Raw genomic sequence first — 18,637 nt, 5'->3', positions numbered from 1 at the left:
CTGTCCGTTAAGGGCCGGTGTGGGACTTCTGCTTTCTCTTGAATGCATGTGACATGGCAATTTTAAAATAGAAGCTATATTATCAGAGTAACCTTGTCTGGTCCAAGTATGCTGTATGTTGTTGGACTGGCGGGGTTCAGGCCTTTAGGTGCAACTCACATGTTGAGGTGAGTCAGGGTCTAAAGAAAAAAGGGCACCTCTGTAAGAAGAGTGGAAAAAGGACTCAAGGGGACATGCCCATTCAGGGCGTAGCAGGTTAAAAGCCGTTAGCTAGTGGTCCCCAGATGTATATAGAGTTTAAGTGAAAGGGGTGGCCTATCGCCTGGCAACATCTCAGGGAACTGCTTAACAGGGGCACAGGATATAGATAGTAAATGCAAGGCAGTTATGTTGTTTTTTTCCCTGTCTTCTGCGAATTGGTTCACCATGGGAAACCCACTCCCTCCTCTCAAATGTGGTCCCCCTGACTGGCCAACGTGGGCCCTATTCACACAAGCAGAGCTAAAAGTCAGTGGCCTGTTCAGACCCGTATTGCAGTTTATGTCTCTTTTATTAAGCTGTGAGGACTCCCTATTTGCTGCAGTGCTGAGGGCAGCCAAAACAATGATTAGGTGCTGCCACTTGTTATAACAATCTTTTAACCCTCCCCTCTCTCTGCTGCCCAAGCGGGTGTGTAAGTTTTTACAGGGGAGCTGCTGGGTCTAATAAATTGGAAGGGGCACTTATCTCTAGTCTTGGCCGGAACCAGGACTCAGTTCATCCAGCTGCGTGGGGCTAAGTGGTCTTGTAATGGGCCGATAATAAAAGCCAAGTGCCAAAGCGCTTGTTAAGGTAGGCGGGGCGCTCACTTATGCGCCGGGATCAATGGCGATTCGCGCCAAAAGCAGAAGCAGCAAAGAATCCGTTGCACCACTCCACTCCTACCTTAGGAAACATCTGCGTGTCCATCTCTGTCTGTCAAAGCCGCCTACACCCTTGTCCCAGGTTGCTGTAAGCTGCTCTAACTGGTGTCAGCTCTGTTGCCTGCCTACGTGGACGAGAAGACTGTTCTGGCTCCGGCTCTCCTCTTCACAGCACCTCCACCAATCTACTAGATTTCGTGCCCACGAGGGAGGTAGGCAAGGGTGGCTCGCAGTGTTCCGTGGGGCTGTGAGGTGAGGGTATGGTGGGGAGGGTGTTACCATCCCTTTTCCTCGGGGTCTGAAGCAACCGCTTCCTCCAGGTCCCTGCTGCCTCATGTTTTTCTGCTTTAGAAGTTCTGGGGTATTCCAGGCTAGGTCCCCTTTGTCCCACCAGATATGGGCAACTTTAGTGGCCAAAAGCTACACTTTAAGGCTGTATTTTTGAGGTGAGCTCTGTAGACAGAGCTATAAGCAAGCACGTCCGCCTAGTTTGCTGGCTAACTCCACCCCAAAATTGCACCTTTATATTCCCAACAGCTGGGGCACTCATCACCTCCTAGACCCAGGCAGCTAGGAGTGATGTCCGCAGCAGGATCATAGGAAAATGAAAAAGACTGCACCCGGTCACGTGGTGTGTAGGACAGGACTTCCCCTGCTATGAAAAGGGCGCTAAGCTATTATGAGCTGCGTAACACTCAAAAAACGAAAGTGAAACCTGTTTGTTCCAAGCCAAAAGGACACAGTCTATGAGCCCAAAAACTCTCACATTAAAGCAGTTGTAAATAGCCCCTAGCTGTTCAAATAATCTCCCTGAAGGAGATATTAACCCAAAAGTGTATATATAAACGGTCTTACCCTCCAGGATCCATGCTGTGGAACAAGCACAGCCTCTCAAGTGCGACAGTCTTGCAGTGACGCTCTGACGTGGACTTGAGTGTGTAACAGCAAGCAGTGAAACTCGCCAACACTGATTGCTCAGGAGCTGTTAGAAAACTGGGTTCACAGAAAAACTTTCCCTGGATCTCCAGACTCTAACTTTCATCATTACTCTCACTGAGAGATTGACATGATTACTTAAAACTCCAGTCCTTTCTTGAAGGGAACATACCCATTACAGGACTATCCAAATCTTCTGACACTTCTCTGCCACCTCCTATAGTGAAAAAAAAAGGCAAAGAATGACTGGGGTGAGAGGGATATTTAAGCCTTTGGCTGGGGTGTCTTTGCCTCCTCCTGGGGGCCAGGTGTTGTATTACCAACAGTAAGGAATTAAGTTGTGGACTCTCCCTGCCTTATGGAAGGAAATTGTATTTTCTACCTGAATCATGAAAGAAATATTTTAGGTGCATGTCCCTTTAACAGCCCCTTAAATAGGTAATAATAAAAACATGATGAAACTATCTCTCTTAAAGGGACTTAAAGTGAAAGTTAAGTTTCAGCATATAAAATACAGGAATGCATTTGTTAATATTATCCTAACCTAATCGCTAAGTTTTTTTTCCAATTTTCTTATTTTTAAATCGTTATCTCCCTACCGTTGTGATGTCTAACTCCTCCCACAAACCAGTTCCGGCTTTTCTTGTGTTTGACGTAGAGAGCAGGTCCCACCCGCTTTCTACGTCTTCCTAAAGCGCGTTCATGAGGCTCCGTGAAACAGTGCATGTGCCAATTGGCGATTTCACAGTCTTCTGCGCAAGCGAAAATGGGCACTCCCTATAACAAGTCCTATGGGGATTCCTTGATATTGCTGAATCATGAGCGTGCATGGATGCCGAGATTGAGAAAACAATAGCGCATGTGCACAGGGTCAAGTGGGCGGATGACGTGCACCAGCGGTCAGAATTTCAGTTGGCTGATACAGAAACGTGATCGGCAGCAAAAAATAAATAAAATTTACAGGTTGCATTTGTGTACGTTTGCAAATGGAACAATAATGACGATAAGTTGGTTTGAAATTAGATTTATAACGAATCATGACTGAAAGTCATATTGATTTTGTGAAACAAATGAAATCCTGCATAGTCATAAAGGTAAGTTTACCTTCACTTTAAAATCAATAATAAAATACTCTAATGCTTGGCTGATGGCTAACAGTGGGTTTGTCCAGGGGCTAACTTTACAATATACTCACACTGGAAAATAGATACTATTAATAAATTAAAGGGACATTAAACCCAAACATTTCTTTCATGATTCAGATAGAGGATTTAAAACAACATTCCAATTTACTTCTATTACCTAATTTGCTTCATTCTTTAGATATCCTTTGTTAAAGAACACACGGTGAGCCAATTACACGAGGCATCTATGTGCAGCTACCAATCAGCAGCTACTAAGCCTATCTAGATATGCTTTTCAGTAAAGGATATCAAGAAAATAAAGCAAATTAGATAATAGAAGTAAATTACAAAGTTAATTGTGGAAAGACCAGCGAGACCTCCAGGCGTTAAATCAAAATGACTTTATTGGAGAAAATAATAAAACAGCATAAAAGCTATTGCCCTTGCATAAGGGGTATACTGAACGGGTCCTACGCGTTTCGGCAGCCCTCTGCCTTATTCATGGACTGATAAGTTCACATAATATTGCTACTTAAATACACCTGAGTCCCCAGGTGTAGGAAACCCCGTATATGCTTATTTAAAGGGACAGAACATTAGCTAACAGTCTTGTTATTAAGTGATCAGGATTGCAACAAATGACTTTGAATACTTAGTAACTAATGAATCACATTTCTATCCAATGCATATTAGCTATAATATAAAACATTAACATAGTCACATATCATTTAATCCTAAACTAGTGTTTACATGAATTGCAGTCATTAGTACAAACAAAGTCAAGCAACATATATTAATCATAGTTCCTAAATTAAAGTGAAGAAAAGGAATAAAAAAAAAGAAAAAAAAAAAAGAGAGAGAAGGAAGGAAAAATAGGACATAAAATGCTTCAAACTATTACTAAGGGAATGGATTCAAAATTTAGTGGGCAGCATGAACATAATGATCACAGTAAGATCCAAATAATTATTAAAGTATGCATGCCTAATCATGGATATAAATAGGTTTGCCTTATTTTGTTAAGATCCATTCTAAGGGGGTACCATATATTATGCTGGATTTGATTGCTAACCAACATGCTAACCCTTAAGTGTATCTAGTACCTTATTATTAATTTATCCTTTCCACTGTCATAGTCAGACTCAACTGCTTGTAATGTATTTATAGATCCTACTAGTAGGCATTATTGTATAATACTTATTTGAAAAAATTATAGAGTAATAGGATGGGCATTTTATAAACTACCAGCTAGTTATAGCCAGTTTTAGTACTGCCGGTTCCAAAAATTAATGACATCACCTTCAATATTGAAGCCCTTTGGTCTTCTAGTCTGTAACTTGAAGATCCAAAAGGCTTCTTTGAACAGTAGCTTCGTCATTCTATCCCCTCCACGTAGTGGAGCTTTAATCTGGTCAATCACTTGCCATTTTAAGGATGAGACTACTTTATCATGCACATAGATGAAGTGTCTAGCTAGATCTGAACACTCAACACCGTTCTCTATGTTGTTCAGGTGTTCCCTGATCCTATTTCTGCCTTCTCTGGAGGTGCACCCCACATACTGCTTCTTACATTGGGTGCACTCAACCAGATATATTACGAAAATAGAGCGGCAGTTTGTATAGGACCCAAGATCAAACACCTTCTGTGTTACATATGATTGAAAATTTTTCGTAATGCGTGTGAAGCCACATGCTATGCAGCTGCTAAAGTGGCATTTATAATGTCCTTTAACCTCTAGCCAGCTGCTAACCCTAGCGGGGGGCTTACGTAACAAACTGGGAGACAGCATGTTCCCTAGAGAACATCCTCTCTTAGGTACAAAATTACAACCTTTAGATACATAATCTTTAAGGCTGTCCTCAGCTGTAAGTATCGGGAGATGTTTACCAACAATTCTGCATATATCTTCAAACTGAGCACTGTACGCAGTAGTAAAAGTGGGTTTCAAGGAGCTAAACCCAATATCTCTTTTACTATTCCCATGGTCCCCCAATAGCTGTCTCCTGTCTATGCGACGCACTTCCAAAAGGGCTCTCTCAAGCACCTTTCTCTTATAGCCTCTGTTACGGTTACCCTTAGTCTCGCTGAGAGATGGACCGCTTAGTAGCCTGGATCCCTATTGCTAAAGAGGGGAGAAGCTGCTTTCCATAGTATTCTATATGAGTCTCGCAAATATAGAATAATCTCCCTTAGCTGTAGTACAGCTAGGATACCCTTCTGCCCACAAAAACGAGTCAACGCTGCGATTGAGGGTCAAACAAGAACTCAGCACTGGGATGCCCAGCCTGCTTTTTATTAAGGTTACATGCACACAGGGCACTCCCAGGGGGAGAGGGGGGGGAAGCACAAAATCCCCCATCACACATTTAGATAGAGAGCACTGTCCTTTGACAGGCCACAATAGGATTACAGTACTTAAGATAACAAGTTTACAAGTTCATCTTATCAATTAGCAGTCTGGCTCCAGAGGTGATTAGACAATGGGATTGGTTATCCCTAAACTTAGAGCTGAGGCCAGCAAAAATGTGTATTTAGGCAATAGTTTCTAAAAGCTGAAAAAAAAGAGTTAACTCTTTATGAAATGATACTTGTTACGGTTTTCTTGGAGCCCTTCTTAGGCGCTGGCTTGCTGGTTCAGGCATTGCTGCTGGGAAATAAGCTCTTCACAACAAAATAACTAATGCTTCTGTAACAGTGCTCCCTTTCTGTGGAACACTCTGGCAGACACGGTCTGACCCCTTTTCGGGGCAGACTAAGGCTGTCCAGACCGCTGGTTATGCAGGGCTGAGGTCTGTTTGTCTGGACAACCCGTCGGCGTTGCCATTCTGTTTCCCAGGTCTGTAAGTAATGGTGAAATTGAAGGGTTGCAACGATAAGCTCCAACGTAATAGCCTGCCGTTATCTCCAGAGACCCGGTTCAGCCACACCAACGGGTTATGGTCGGTGACCAGAGTGAACTCCTGACCATATAAATAGGGAGTCAATTTCTTTAATGCCCACACCAAAGCCAAACACTCCTTTTCGACCGCTGCATAGCTGACTTCGCGGGGCAGGAGCTTCCGGCTGATGTAGGCAACTGGATGCTCCCCTCCATCTTCGCCTACTTGGCTGAGGACAGCTCCCAGCCCGAACATGGAAGCGTCTGTATGGACGATAAAACGTTTGTTAAGGGCTGGGGCCGCCAAGACAGGAGCGTTAATTAGAGCATTTTTGAGAGCCTGGAAAGCCGTTTCACAGTGGGGAGACCACAGGACCTGTCGAGGTAAGTTCTTCTTGGTCAAGTCAGTCAGGGGTTTGGCAAGTGTGCTGTAGTCTGGTACGAACCGTCTATAGTACCCTGCCGTGCCCAGGAAGGCTAGGACCTGAGTCTTAGTGATGGGGGTGGGCCAATTGGCGACAGCTTCTATTTTGGCCGGCTCTGGTCGCTGCTTTCCACACCCCACCCGGTGACCCAGGTACTGTACCTCGGCCATCCCAAAGTGGCATTTTTCTGGCTTCAGAGTCAGGCCAGCAGCCCGGATCTGATCCAGAACCATTCCCACATGAGCTAAGTGGTCCTCCCAGGACTCACTGTGGATCGCTATGTCGTCCAGGTAGGCGCAAGCAAAACTCTGGAAGCCATCCAGGAGCCTATCCACCAAGCGCTGGAATGTAGCTGGGGCATTCTTCATCCCAAACGGCATTACCCTAAACTGATATAAGCCGAATGGGGTGACGAATGCCGACTTGGGGATAGCCTCCGGGGCCAGGGGAATCTGCCAGTAACCTTTGCAGAGGTCAATAGTGGTCAGGTAATTTCCCCTGGCTATACGATCGAGTAGCTCGTCTACCCTGGGCATAGGGTAAGCGTCCGTCACGGTATTTTCATTGAGCCTCCGATAGTCTACACAGAACCGGGTGGTCCCATCTTTCTTGGGCACCAAGACAACTGGGGAGGCCCATGGACTATCGGAGGGCTCAATTACCCTGAGCTGGAGCATCTCATCGATCTCCTTCTTCATTCCTGTCCTAACTGCTTCGGGGATTCGGTACGGAGCCTGGCGCAAGGGAGCTTGTCCCGGAGTATCTACCTGGTGGGTGGTTAAAGTAGTGTACCCTGGCTTCGGGGAGAAGGTGAGGTGTTTGGACTGGAGGAGTTGGTTGAGCTGCTCCCTTTCAGTGGGGCTAAGTCGGTCCCCTATCTGAACCTGCGCCACTATACCTGTGGGGAGACTCTTTTCTAATAGGTCTGGAATGGGTAAACTGTCGGGGTCTTCCTGAGGGGAACAACATACGGCCGTCACGTTCTCTGGTCGCTCAAAATATTCCTTGAGCATGTTTACATGGAATGTCTTTCTAAGATTGTTGTCATGGCAGCTAGCTATCACATAAGTGGTGTCTCCCCTTTTCTCTACGATCTGGTAGGGACCCTGCCAGGACGCCTGCAATTTGTCTGTCTTCACCGGCTTAAGTACTAACACCTTTTGTCCTATGGTGAAGATTCTCTTTCGGGCCCCCCGATCGTACCATACTTTCTGTCTTCTCTGGGCCAACTGGAGATTAGCCCGCACGGATTTGGCTAATTGCTCCATTCGGTCCCTGAGTTCCAGCACGTATGGCACAATGGGGACACCGTCAGCCTCCATCTCTCCCTCCCAGTGCTCCCGGATCAGGTTTAGGGGTCCCCGTACCTTTCTTCCGTAGAGCAACTCGAAGGGAGAGAACCCTGTCGTTTCCTGGGGCACCTCCCGATAAGCAAATAGGAGGTGCGGCAGGAAGCGTTCCCAGTCTCGGTATTCCTGAGTGAACGTCTTGAGCATTTGCTTGAGGGTCCCATTGAACCTCTCACACAGCCCGTTCGTCTGGGGGTGGTATGGGGAGCTCAGGAGGGACTTAATTTTGCAAACCTGCCAGAGTTGTTGGGTTAATTCAGCCGTAAATTGGGTGCCTCGGTCGGATAGGATTTCTTTTGGAAATCCTACCCGGGAGAACACCTGTACTAGTGCATTCGCTACCGTATCCGCTTGTATGTTGGATAGGGCGACAGCCTCTGGGTACCTGGTAGCGTAGTCCACTACGGTAAGAATGTAGCGCTTACCGGAGGGACTAGGGGTAGCCAGTGGTCCCACTAGGTCAATAGCAACCCGGCTGAAGGGTTCCTCTACAATGGGCATATTTACTAGCTGGGCTTTAGGGTGATCGCCTCGCCTTCCTACTCGTTGACACACATCGCAGGTGTTACAGTAAGTTCTAACGTCAGCGTGCACCCCTGGCCAAAAGAACGTGTGAGTAATGCGGTGTAGGGTACGGGTAACGGCTAGGTGGCCTGCTAAGGGGATGTCGTGGCCTATTTTGAGGATTTCTTGACGGTATTTGTGGGGCACTACCAGCTGTCGCCTACGCTGTCCCCTTTTCTCTGTCCAGCGGTATAGTTTCCCTTTTTCCCATAAGAATGTTTCGTTATCTGCCCCGCCCCCTCCGGTCTCTGCTCGTTCCCGGTACTTTTGTAAGGTCGGGTCAGTCTTAGACTCTGCCTCGAAAGCATCTGGGGTGTCCCAGGGTATGGGGCCTAACCTGTCAGGCAAGGTCGGGGTAGGTCTTACCTGTGTCTCCCGCACTGGTGAGAGCTCTCGCTCCGTCCGGGCTTGGGCCCGTGTAGTCACTGGGTCCGCCTCGTTGTTGCATACTGGAGCATAGGCAGAAGTCATGGGGCCCAAATCGTTGCCCAGTAGTACTTCGGCAGGTAAATTATCCATTAGGCCCACGTTCACAGCCCCCTTTCCCGCTCCCCAATCAAGATGCACTTTAGCTGTTGGAATTTTGTACACATCCCCCCCCGCCACTCTAACGGCCACAGTCTGTCCGGATCGCTTGTGCTCTGGCACCAAATGACTCTGTACCAGCGTGATAGTAGCCCCTGTGTCTCGCAATCCCTCGGTAGATCGCCCCTCGAGCCATACCCTCTGCCGATGGTGCTGGCGGTTATCTGAGGCAGCATATACAGGGTCTGCCTCGTGAAGCGGCCCCACATATCCCTCCATAGGGGCCTCTTGGTTAACACAGAGGGCCCGGGCCGGACGATAGGACCCAGAGGGGTAATTGTAATTCCTGGGTGTCTGGTGCGTATTAAGGGGGCAGCTAGCCATGAAATGCCCTGGTTGCTTGCATCGGTGGCAAGTCGGTCTGTGATGCTCAGAGCTGTTATTGGGTGGTCCTGAGTGTCGGACGGGCCCTGTGGGCACCGGGGCTCGGAATTCAGCACGAGGGGGTGCACGGTAAACCTCTCTGGGTTCGACCCGTGCTGGAGCTCGGTAGTTCATGGGTTCGTGAAGACGGGAGTCATAATGTTCATCGGCCAATTTGGCTGCTTCTTCTAAGGTAGAAGGCCGCCTGTCTCGCAGCCATTCCTTCCCTTGCTGTTCCATGCCATTATAAAAATGTTCTAAGAGAAACAATTGTAAAATTTCCTCCCCAGTCACCGCTTTACTTCCGCTCAGCCAGTGATTTGCCGCTCTCCGCATTCGGTGCGCCCATTCCATATGGGTATCGTTAGGCTTCTTTTCCGTGCCCCGAAACTGTCGGCGATACGTGTCCGGAGTTACAGCGTACCGTCGCAACAGTGTCTCCTTAACTAGCTCATACTGTGTCACTTCCTTAGCACCCAGAGTACGAAAGGCTTCCAGGGCTCGCCCGGATAGTTTCCCAGACAATATCGTGGGCCACTCTCTGTTGGGAATCTGGTGCAGGGCACATTGCCTTTCGAAGTCCGCCAAATATTCATCAATCCCTGTCTCGCTCTCTAGAAAGGGTCGAAATGCTGTATAGGGTATCTTGGGCCTCCCAGCATTTTCGACAGGGATGATTACCTGCGGGGCTACAGCATTGCGGTGTGCGTTCGCTAGGTTGAGTTCGTGGGCTCGAGTCTCTCGTATATCCTCGTCCGCCTCCGCCATCAACTGCTGTACCAATTCCATGGAGGGGTTCGGCCCGTATAATGAGAGCCTTTCCCGAACAATCCTGGTTTTTTCGTCACTAATCGTGGTCGGTGTTTCCACCATTGTGAAGCTCTGATCCAGTTCGTTCAATTCTGCGATCAGCTCTCTCCTCGGCCGGTTGCTGGTGTACCCCCCTCTGCTTTCAAGTAAATCCTTTAGGGTTGTACGCTTCAATTTTTCGTAAGCGCTCTCCATCCGTTCTGTACCTCTCCTAGGAAATCCAGGAAAATCCCGCCGCTGCCGCCAAATGTTACGGTTACCCTTAGTCTCGCTGAGAGATGGACCGCTTAGTAGCCTGGATCCCTATTGCTAAAGAGGGGAGAAGCTGCTTTCCATAGTATTCTATATGAGTCTCGCAAATATAGAATAATCTCCCTTAGCTGTAGTACAGCTAGGATACCCTTCTGCCCACAAAAACGAGTCAACGCTGCGATTGAGGGTCAAACAAGAACTCAGCACTGGGATGCCCAGCCTGCTTTTTATTAAGGTTACATGCACACAGGGCACTCCCAGGGGGAGAGGGGGGGGAAGCACAAAATCCCCCATCACACATTTAGATAGAGAGCACTGTCCTTTGACAGGCCACAATAGGATTACAGTACTTAAGATAACAAGTTTACAAGTTCATCTTATCAATTAGCAGTCTGGCTCCAGAGGTGATTAGACAATGGGATTGGTTATCCCTAAACTTAGAGCTGAGGCCAGCAAAAATGTGTATTTAGGCAATAGTTTCTAAAAGCTGAAAAAAAAGAGTTAACTCTTTATGAAATGATACTTGTTACGGTTTTCTTGGAGCCCTTCTTAGGCGCTGGCTTGCTGGTTCAGGCATTGCTGCTGGGAAATAAGCTCTTCACAACAAAATAACTAATGCTTCTGTAACAGCCTCTCTCAAGAAAATTTTTCATTAGAATTAGGCTTTCATTTTCAAAATCCAATTCATCCGTGCAGTTGCGTTTTACACGGATGAATTGGCCCTTTGCAACCCCAAACCCTGTATATTTTGGATGATTGCTCCGGCCATGCAACACTGCGTTGGTAGCCGTGGGCTTCCGATACAAGGTTGTCTTCACTCTGTGGTCTTCAACATCTCCTATAAGGAGAATATCCAAATATGGTATTGTAAATTGATCACATTCATACGTAAATTGAAGATTAACCTCATTCTGATTCAAATATAGTATGAAAGCCTCAATATTTTGATGACCTCCCGTCCAAATGAACAGGAGGTCATCGATGTATCTTTTATACATCTTAATGTTCTTAAGGAATGGGTTGCCATCTCCAAAGACGTGGCACAGCTCCCACCAACCCATAAAAAGGTTGGCGTAGGCAGGGGCAAATTTAGCCCCCATAGCTGTGCCACGTCTCTGGAGATAGAAGGTTCCATTAAACAAAAAGAAATTGTGGGAAAGCAAAAAATCCAGGGTTTTAAGCAAAAAAGTTTTAAGATCATCACTATAATTACTAAATCTGTCTAGCATGAATGAAATGGCAGCCAAGCCGTGTGAATGTGGAATAGCAGAATATAGGCTGACTACATCGACTGTCAGCCAAACATTCTGTTCGTCCCATTGTATCTGTTCAATGCTATTTAGGAGATGTTTAGTATCCCTCAAATATGAGGGTAAGCAGTACACCAAGGGTTGTAATAATGATTCAACCCAATTTGACATATTCTCGAAAAGAGATCCAATTCCTGCCACAATGGGTCTCCCTTTAACCTCCCCAAGGGATTTGTGTACCTTGGGGAGGTGATGGAAAATGGGAATGATAGGCTCGGATGTATAGAGATAATCAGCAGTACCCTGATCAAATATCCCCATCTTGAGTCCATCATCAATGAGGCATGCCAGGCGTCTGCCAAACTCCTTAGTAGGATTACATGTGAGCACCTGATAAACCTCAGAGTCACTCAACTGCCTCATAGCTTCCTGTATGTACATAGACCTATCTAGCACAACAACACTGCCCCCCTTGTCAGCTTGCTTGATTATAATGTCATCTCTTTGTTTAAGATTCATCAAAGCTGATGATTGAGCTGCACTGAGGTTGGGGCGAGGTTGTCGGCTCTCAGTCGACAGTTTAATCAGATCTTCTTCAATTCTGTGGTGGAACGCCTCCAAAAATGGTCCCCTATCCTTGGTGGGATAGAAAACAGATTTGGGACGATAACCACCATGTGTGATTTTCATAAAGTCCTCATCTAGAGGAGTATTATTAGCCAAATCATAAGCAGTTAAATAATCCTTGGCCTCATCAAAATCAACCAAATCATAAATCTTGGGAGAAACCTCAATGATGGGATCAGTTTCTATTTCCATCTCATCTTTGCCATTTATCCAAAAGAACTTTCTGAGTGTCAAGTTGCAAATAAATTTATTTAAATCAACAATTGTATTGAACAGGTTGAATTTGGTGGTTGGTACAAATCCCAAACCTAAACCCAAAACCTCTAGTTCATCTTTGGTAAGTATGGCATTAGAGAGATTAATGACATTTAAATTGCATATTTGTCGCGACCCCCTCGTCTTTTGTTTCTTCCTGCCCCTCTGCCTCTTTGTCCTCTTCCTGCGTTGCCTCCCCCCTCTCCTATGTTGTTGTCCCTGTGAAAAACCTGTTGTTCTCTGGTAGCTGGACTTGGTCCTACCTCTTGTAAATTAGGTCTTAATTCATTAGCTTTGACAGTCAAGAATTCCTGTCTCTTATGTTCTGTTGATAATAAACTTGCCTGTTCCCCATTCGGCTTTTTGTTAAATTGCCTGGTCACAACTGGCTCTGTACGAATACCACTACTGGGTTTGGGTCTTACTGCCTGATCAGGTTCAGTATTCACTAATGGTAGGGGTGTAGGGGAAGCTAGAGAGACATTCTGCTCTGTATAGTTAATGGGTAATGTTTGTGGTGTTGCAAATGACACATGTTTCTCTGTCTGTGTTGTGACCCTGCCTCTAGAACAAGATCTAGACCTAGATCTAGATTTGTTCTGTGAAATATAATTATATGTATGCCAGGTATACACCCTGTTGTGTGCATGGTCTTCGCTGTCTCTCAAGAATTTTTTAAGCTTAAAGTTATCTAATTCAACACGAAATTTGTTGACAGAATCTTTCAACATTACATCCATGTCACAATATTTTACATGCGTGGTATAATCATTTAACCTTAACTGTAACTCAGTTATTTCTTCACGTATTTTAGACAGTTCTGTTTCTTTAAATGATATTATCATTTCCATTAGCCTCCTAGAACATTCTGTCAGGATGGTATTCCACTTTTCAATGAACACTGGATCATCAACCTGAAAGCTAGGATATTTATTCAACCTCAGGCCTCTTGGAATCAGTCCCATCATTAAATACTTTTCCAAAGAGCGTTTGTCCCACCATGCTCTATATTCTCGGATGAGAGTACGCTCTAACTGTAAGAAGACTTCACTAATAGAAAGTGTCTCTCTTTGATTCTCAAATGTATCTTCAATTGTTAATCTTCCTAAATCCATAATATCACAAGACTGTAGTGAAAATAAATCACGGTTCTCCATGTTGTATTTATAATGATAAGTCACTCCCTGGTAAAAAATTGCAGATATATATAAACTCCACAAGAAACCATGAGAGCACCGGAACAGAACTTAAGCAGTCAGTAAGCCAAGCCGTAAGAGAGAAATAAGCAGTTCATATACAAATACACAAAAGCGTCTCCCTTTGCAGCTCCAGGCTCTATGATGTTGAGAATAAATGGAAGAGTATGTACAGTGACTCACCCAGCAGCGTTCAGGTTATGCCGTGATCGTGGCCCCACTGTGCGGTTGCAGAGTAATCATCCGATTCTTCCCAGCTGTACTGAGGATCCCGTCCCCGCCGGCCTCCTATGCACTAACCTCTTCAATGTAAATGCCGGGTGAGTTTCAGCGTTAGCGTGTTTCTCGCTACTGGCCGTAGCACACGTTGTCTTCCTGATGCAGTCTTCCCTGCTTTACGTGAAGACGTCACTTCACAAAACACCAATCCAAACTCTGCTGCTCCGGTGTACGCCAAGGCTCAAACTGGAAATGATAGGTAAACGTAATTGTGGAAAGACCAGCGAGACCTCCAGGCGTTAAATCAAAATGACTTTATTGGAGAAAATAATAAAACAGCATAAAAGCTATTGCCCTTGCATAAGGGGTATACTGAACGGGCCCTACGCGTTTCGTGTTGAATTAGATAACTTTAAGCTTAAAAAATTCTTGAGAGACAGCGAAGACCATGCACACAACAGGGTGTATACCTGGCATACATATAATTATATTTCACAGAACAAATCTAGATCTAGGTCTAGATCTCGTTCTAGAGGCAGGGTCACAACACAGACAGAGAAACGTGTCATTTGCAACACCACAAACATTACCCATTAACTATACAGAGCAGAATGTCTCTCTAGCTTCCCCTACACCCCTACCATTAGTGAATACTGAACCTGATCAGGCAGTAAGACCCAAACCCAGTAGTGGTATTCGTACAGAGCCAGTTGTGACCAGGCAATTTAACAAAAAGCCGAATGGGGAACAGGCAAGTTTATTATCAACAGAACATAAGAGACAGGAATTCTTGACTGTCAAAGCTAATGAATTAAGACCTAATTTACAAGAGGTAGGACCAAGTCCAGCTACCAGAGAACAACAGGTTTTTCACAGGGACAACAACATAGGAGAGGGGGGAGGCAACGCAGGAAGAGGGCAAAGAGGCAGAGATGCAGGAAGAAACAAAAGACGAGGGGGTCGCAACAAATATGCAATTTAAATGTCATTAATCTCTCTAATGCCATACTTACCAAAGATGAACTAGAGGTTTTGGGTTTAGGTTTGGGATTTGTACCAACCACCAAATTCAACCTGTTCAATACAATTGTTGATTTAAATAAATTTATTCGCAACTTGACACTCAGAAAGTTCTTTTGGATAAATGGCAAAGATGAGATGGAAATAGAAACTGATCCCATCATTGAGGTTTCTCCCAAGATTTATGATTTGGTTGATTTTGATGAGGCCAAGGATTATTTAACTGCTTATGATTTGGCTAATAATACTCCTCTAGATGAGGACTTTATGAAAATCACACATGGTGGTTATCGTCCCAAATCTGTTTTCTATCCCACCAAGGATAGGGGACCGTTTTTGAGGCGTTCCACCACAGAATTGAAGAAGATCTGATTAAACTGTCGACTGAGAGCCGACAACCTCGCCCCAACCTCAGTGCAGCTCAATCATCAGCTTTGATGAATCTTAAACAAAGAGATGACATTATAATCAAGCAAGCTGACAAGGGGGGCAGTGTTGTTGTGCTAGATAGGTCTATGTACATACAGGAAGCTATGAGGCAGTTGAGTGACTCTGAGGTTTATCAGGTGCTCACATGTAATCCTACTAAGGAGTTTGGCAGACGCCTGGCATGCCTCATTGATGAAGGACTCGAGATGGGGATATTTGATCAGGGTACTGCTGATTATCTCTATACATCCGAGCCTATCATTCCCATTTTCCATCACCTCCCCAAGGTACACAAATCCCTTGGGGAGGTTAAAGGGAGACCCATTGTGGCAGGAATTGGATCTCTTTTCGAGAATATGTCAAATTGGGTTGAATCATTATTACAACCCTTGGTGTACTGCTTACCCTCATATTTGAGGGATACTAAACATCTCCTAAATAGCATTGAACAGATACAATGGGACGAACAGAATGTTTGGCTGACAGTCGATGTAGTCAGCCTATATTCTGCTATTCCACATTCACACGGCTTGGCTGCCATTTCATTCATGCTAGACAGATTTAGTAATTATAGTGATGATCTTAAAACTTTTTTGCTTAAAACCCTGGATTTTTTGCTTTCCCACAATTTCTTTTTGTTTAATGGAACCTTCTATCTCCAGAGACGTGGCACAGCTATGGGGGCTAAATTTGCCCCTGCCTACGCCAACCTTTTTATGGGTTGGTGGGAGCTGTGCCACGTCTTTGGAGATGGCAACCCATTCCTTAAGAACATTAAGATGTATAAAAGATACATCGATGACCTCCTGTTCATTTGGACGGGAGGTCATCAAAATATTGAGGCTTTCATACTATATTTGAATCAGAATGAGGTTAATCTTCAATTTACGTATGAATGTGATCAATTTACAATACCATATTTGGATATTCTCCTTATAGGAGATGTTGAAGACCACAGAGTGAAGACAACCTTGTATCGGAAGCCCACGGCTACCAACGCAGTGTTGCATGGCCGGAGCAATCATCCAAAATATACAGGGTTTGGGGTTGCAAAGGGCCAATTCATCCGTGTAAAACGCAACTGCACGGATGAATTGGATTTTGAAAATGAAAGCCTAATTCTAATGAAAAATTTTCTTGAGAGAGGCTATAAGAGAAAGGTGCTTGAGAGAGCCCTTTTGGAAGTACGTCGCATAGACAGGAGACAGCTATTGGGGGACCATGGGAATAGTAAAAGAGATATTGGGTTTAGCTCCTTGAAACCCACTTTTACTACTGCGTACAGTGCTCAGTTTGAAGATATATGCAGCATTGTTGGTAAACATCTCCCGATACTTACAGCTGAGGACAGCCTTAAAGATTATGTATCTAAAGGTTGTAATTTTGTACCTAAGAGAGGATGTTCTCTAGGGAACATGCTGTCTCCCAGTTTGTTACTTAAGCCCCCCGCTAGGGTTAGCAGCTGGCTAGAGGTTAAAGGACATTATAAATGCCACTTTAGCAGCTGCATAGCATGTGGCTTCACACGCATTACGAAAAATTTTCAATCATATGTAACACAGAAGGTGTTTGATCTTGGGTCCTATACAAACTGCCGCTCTATTTTCGTAATATATCTGGTTGAGTGCACCCAATGTAAGAAGCAGTATGTGGGGTGCACCTCCAGAGAAGGCAGAAATAGGATCAGGGAACACCTGAACAACATAGAGAACGGTGTTGAGTGTTCAGATCTAGCTAGACACTTCATCTATGTGCATGATAAAGTAGTCTCATCCTTAAAATGGCAAGTGATTGACCAGATTAAAGCTCCACTACGTGGAGGGGATAGAATGACGAAGCTACTGTTCAAAGAAGCCTTTTGGATCTTCAAGTTACAGACTAGAAGACCAAAGGGCTTCAATATTGAAGGTGATGTCATTAATTTTTGGAACCGGCAGTACTAAAACTGGCTATAACTAGCTGGTAGTTTATAAAATGCCCATCCTATTACTCTATAATTTTTTCGAATAAGTATTATACAATAATGCCTACTAGTAGGATCTATAAATACATTACAAGCAGTTGAGTCTGACTATGACAGTGGAAAGGATAAATTAATAATAAGGTACTAGATACACTTAAGGGTTAGCATGTTGGTTAGCAATCAAATCCAGCATAATATATGGTACCCCCTTAGAATGGATCTTAACAAAATAAGGCAAACCTATTTATATCCATGATTAGGCATGCATACTTTAATAATTATTTGGATCTTACTGTGATCATTATGTTCATGCTGCCCACTAAATTTTGAATCCATTCCCTTAGTAATAGTTCGAAGCATTTTATGTCCTATTTTTCCTTCCTTCTCTCTCTTTTTCTTTTTCCTTTTTTTTATTCCTTTTCTTCACTTTAATTTAGGAACTATGATTAATATATGTTGCTTGACTTTGTTTGTACTAATGACTGCAATTCATGTAAACACTAGTTTAGGATTAAATGATATGTGACTATGTTAATGTTTTATATTATAGCTAATATGCATTGGATAGAAATGTGATTCATTAGTTACTAAGTATTCAAAGTCATTTGTTGCAATCCTGATCACTTAATAACAAGACTGTTAGCTAATGTTCTGTCCCTTTAAATAAGCATATACGGGGTTTCCTACACCTGGGGACTCAGGTGTATTTAAGTAGCAATATTATGTGAACTTATCAGTCCATGAATAAGGCAGAGGGCTGCCGAAACGCGTAGGACCCGTTCAGTATACCCCTTATGCAAGGGCAATAGCTTTTATGCTGTTTTATTATTTTCTCCAATAAAGTCATTTTGATTTAACGCCTGGAGGTCTCGCTGGTCTTTCCACAATTACGTTTACCTATCATTTCCAGTTTGAGCCTTGGTGTACACCGGAGCAGCAGAGTTTGGATTGGTGTTTTGTGAAGTGACGTCTTCACGTAAAGCAGGGAAGACTGCATCAGGAAGACAACGTGTGCTACGGCCAGTAGCGAGAAACACGCTAACGCTGAAACTCACCCGGCATTTACATTGAAGAGGTTAGTGCATAGGAGGCCGGCGGGGACGGGATCCTCAGTACAGCTGGGAAGAATCGGATGATTACTCCGCAACCGCACAGTGGGGCCACGATCACGGCATAACCTGAACGCTGCCGGGTGAGTCACTGTACATACTCTTCCATTTATTCTCAACATCATAGAGCCTGGAGCTGCAAAGGGAGACGCTTTTGTGTATTTGTAAATTACAAAGTTGTTTAAAATTGCATGCTCTTTCTAAATAATGAAAGACAAAATATGGGTTTCATGTCCCTTTAATTGTATATATTTCTCAGATTTACAAAGCTTGGTTATTCAAATGCAAATTACTGGTTTCTGCTCAGCAATGCTGATGGCCACACAAATACTTAGATAGCAGGATGGCATATCTTGGGCGGCTCTCCCTTAGAACATT

At 44.5% G+C, this 18,637-nt stretch overlaps 1 protein-coding gene across 1 annotated transcript in view; it reads right to left on the bottom strand.

Moving 5' to 3' along the window:
- LOC128640465 (cilia- and flagella-associated protein 46-like) overlaps window positions 1-18,637 on the bottom strand; it is a 638,812-nt gene that overhangs the window by 177,158 nt on the left and 443,017 nt on the right. Inside the window, exons 46-47 of the mRNA XM_053692944.1 lie at window positions 9,668-9,681; window positions 1,871-1,876 (exon numbers count right to left, since the gene is read on the bottom strand). Coding sequence (XP_053548919.1) covers window positions 1,871-1,876; window positions 9,668-9,681 — 20 coding nt within the window. The remainder of the gene's footprint in view (window positions 1-1,870; window positions 1,877-9,667; window positions 9,682-18,637) is intronic.

Source organism: Bombina bombina, chromosome 9, assembly GCF_027579735.1.
Source record: "Bombina bombina isolate aBomBom1 chromosome 9, aBomBom1.pri, whole genome shotgun sequence".
NCBI classification, from domain to species: Eukaryota; Metazoa; Chordata; class Amphibia; order Anura; family Bombinatoridae; genus Bombina; species Bombina bombina.
This window is presented reverse-complemented; position numbering and strand designations above follow the sequence as displayed.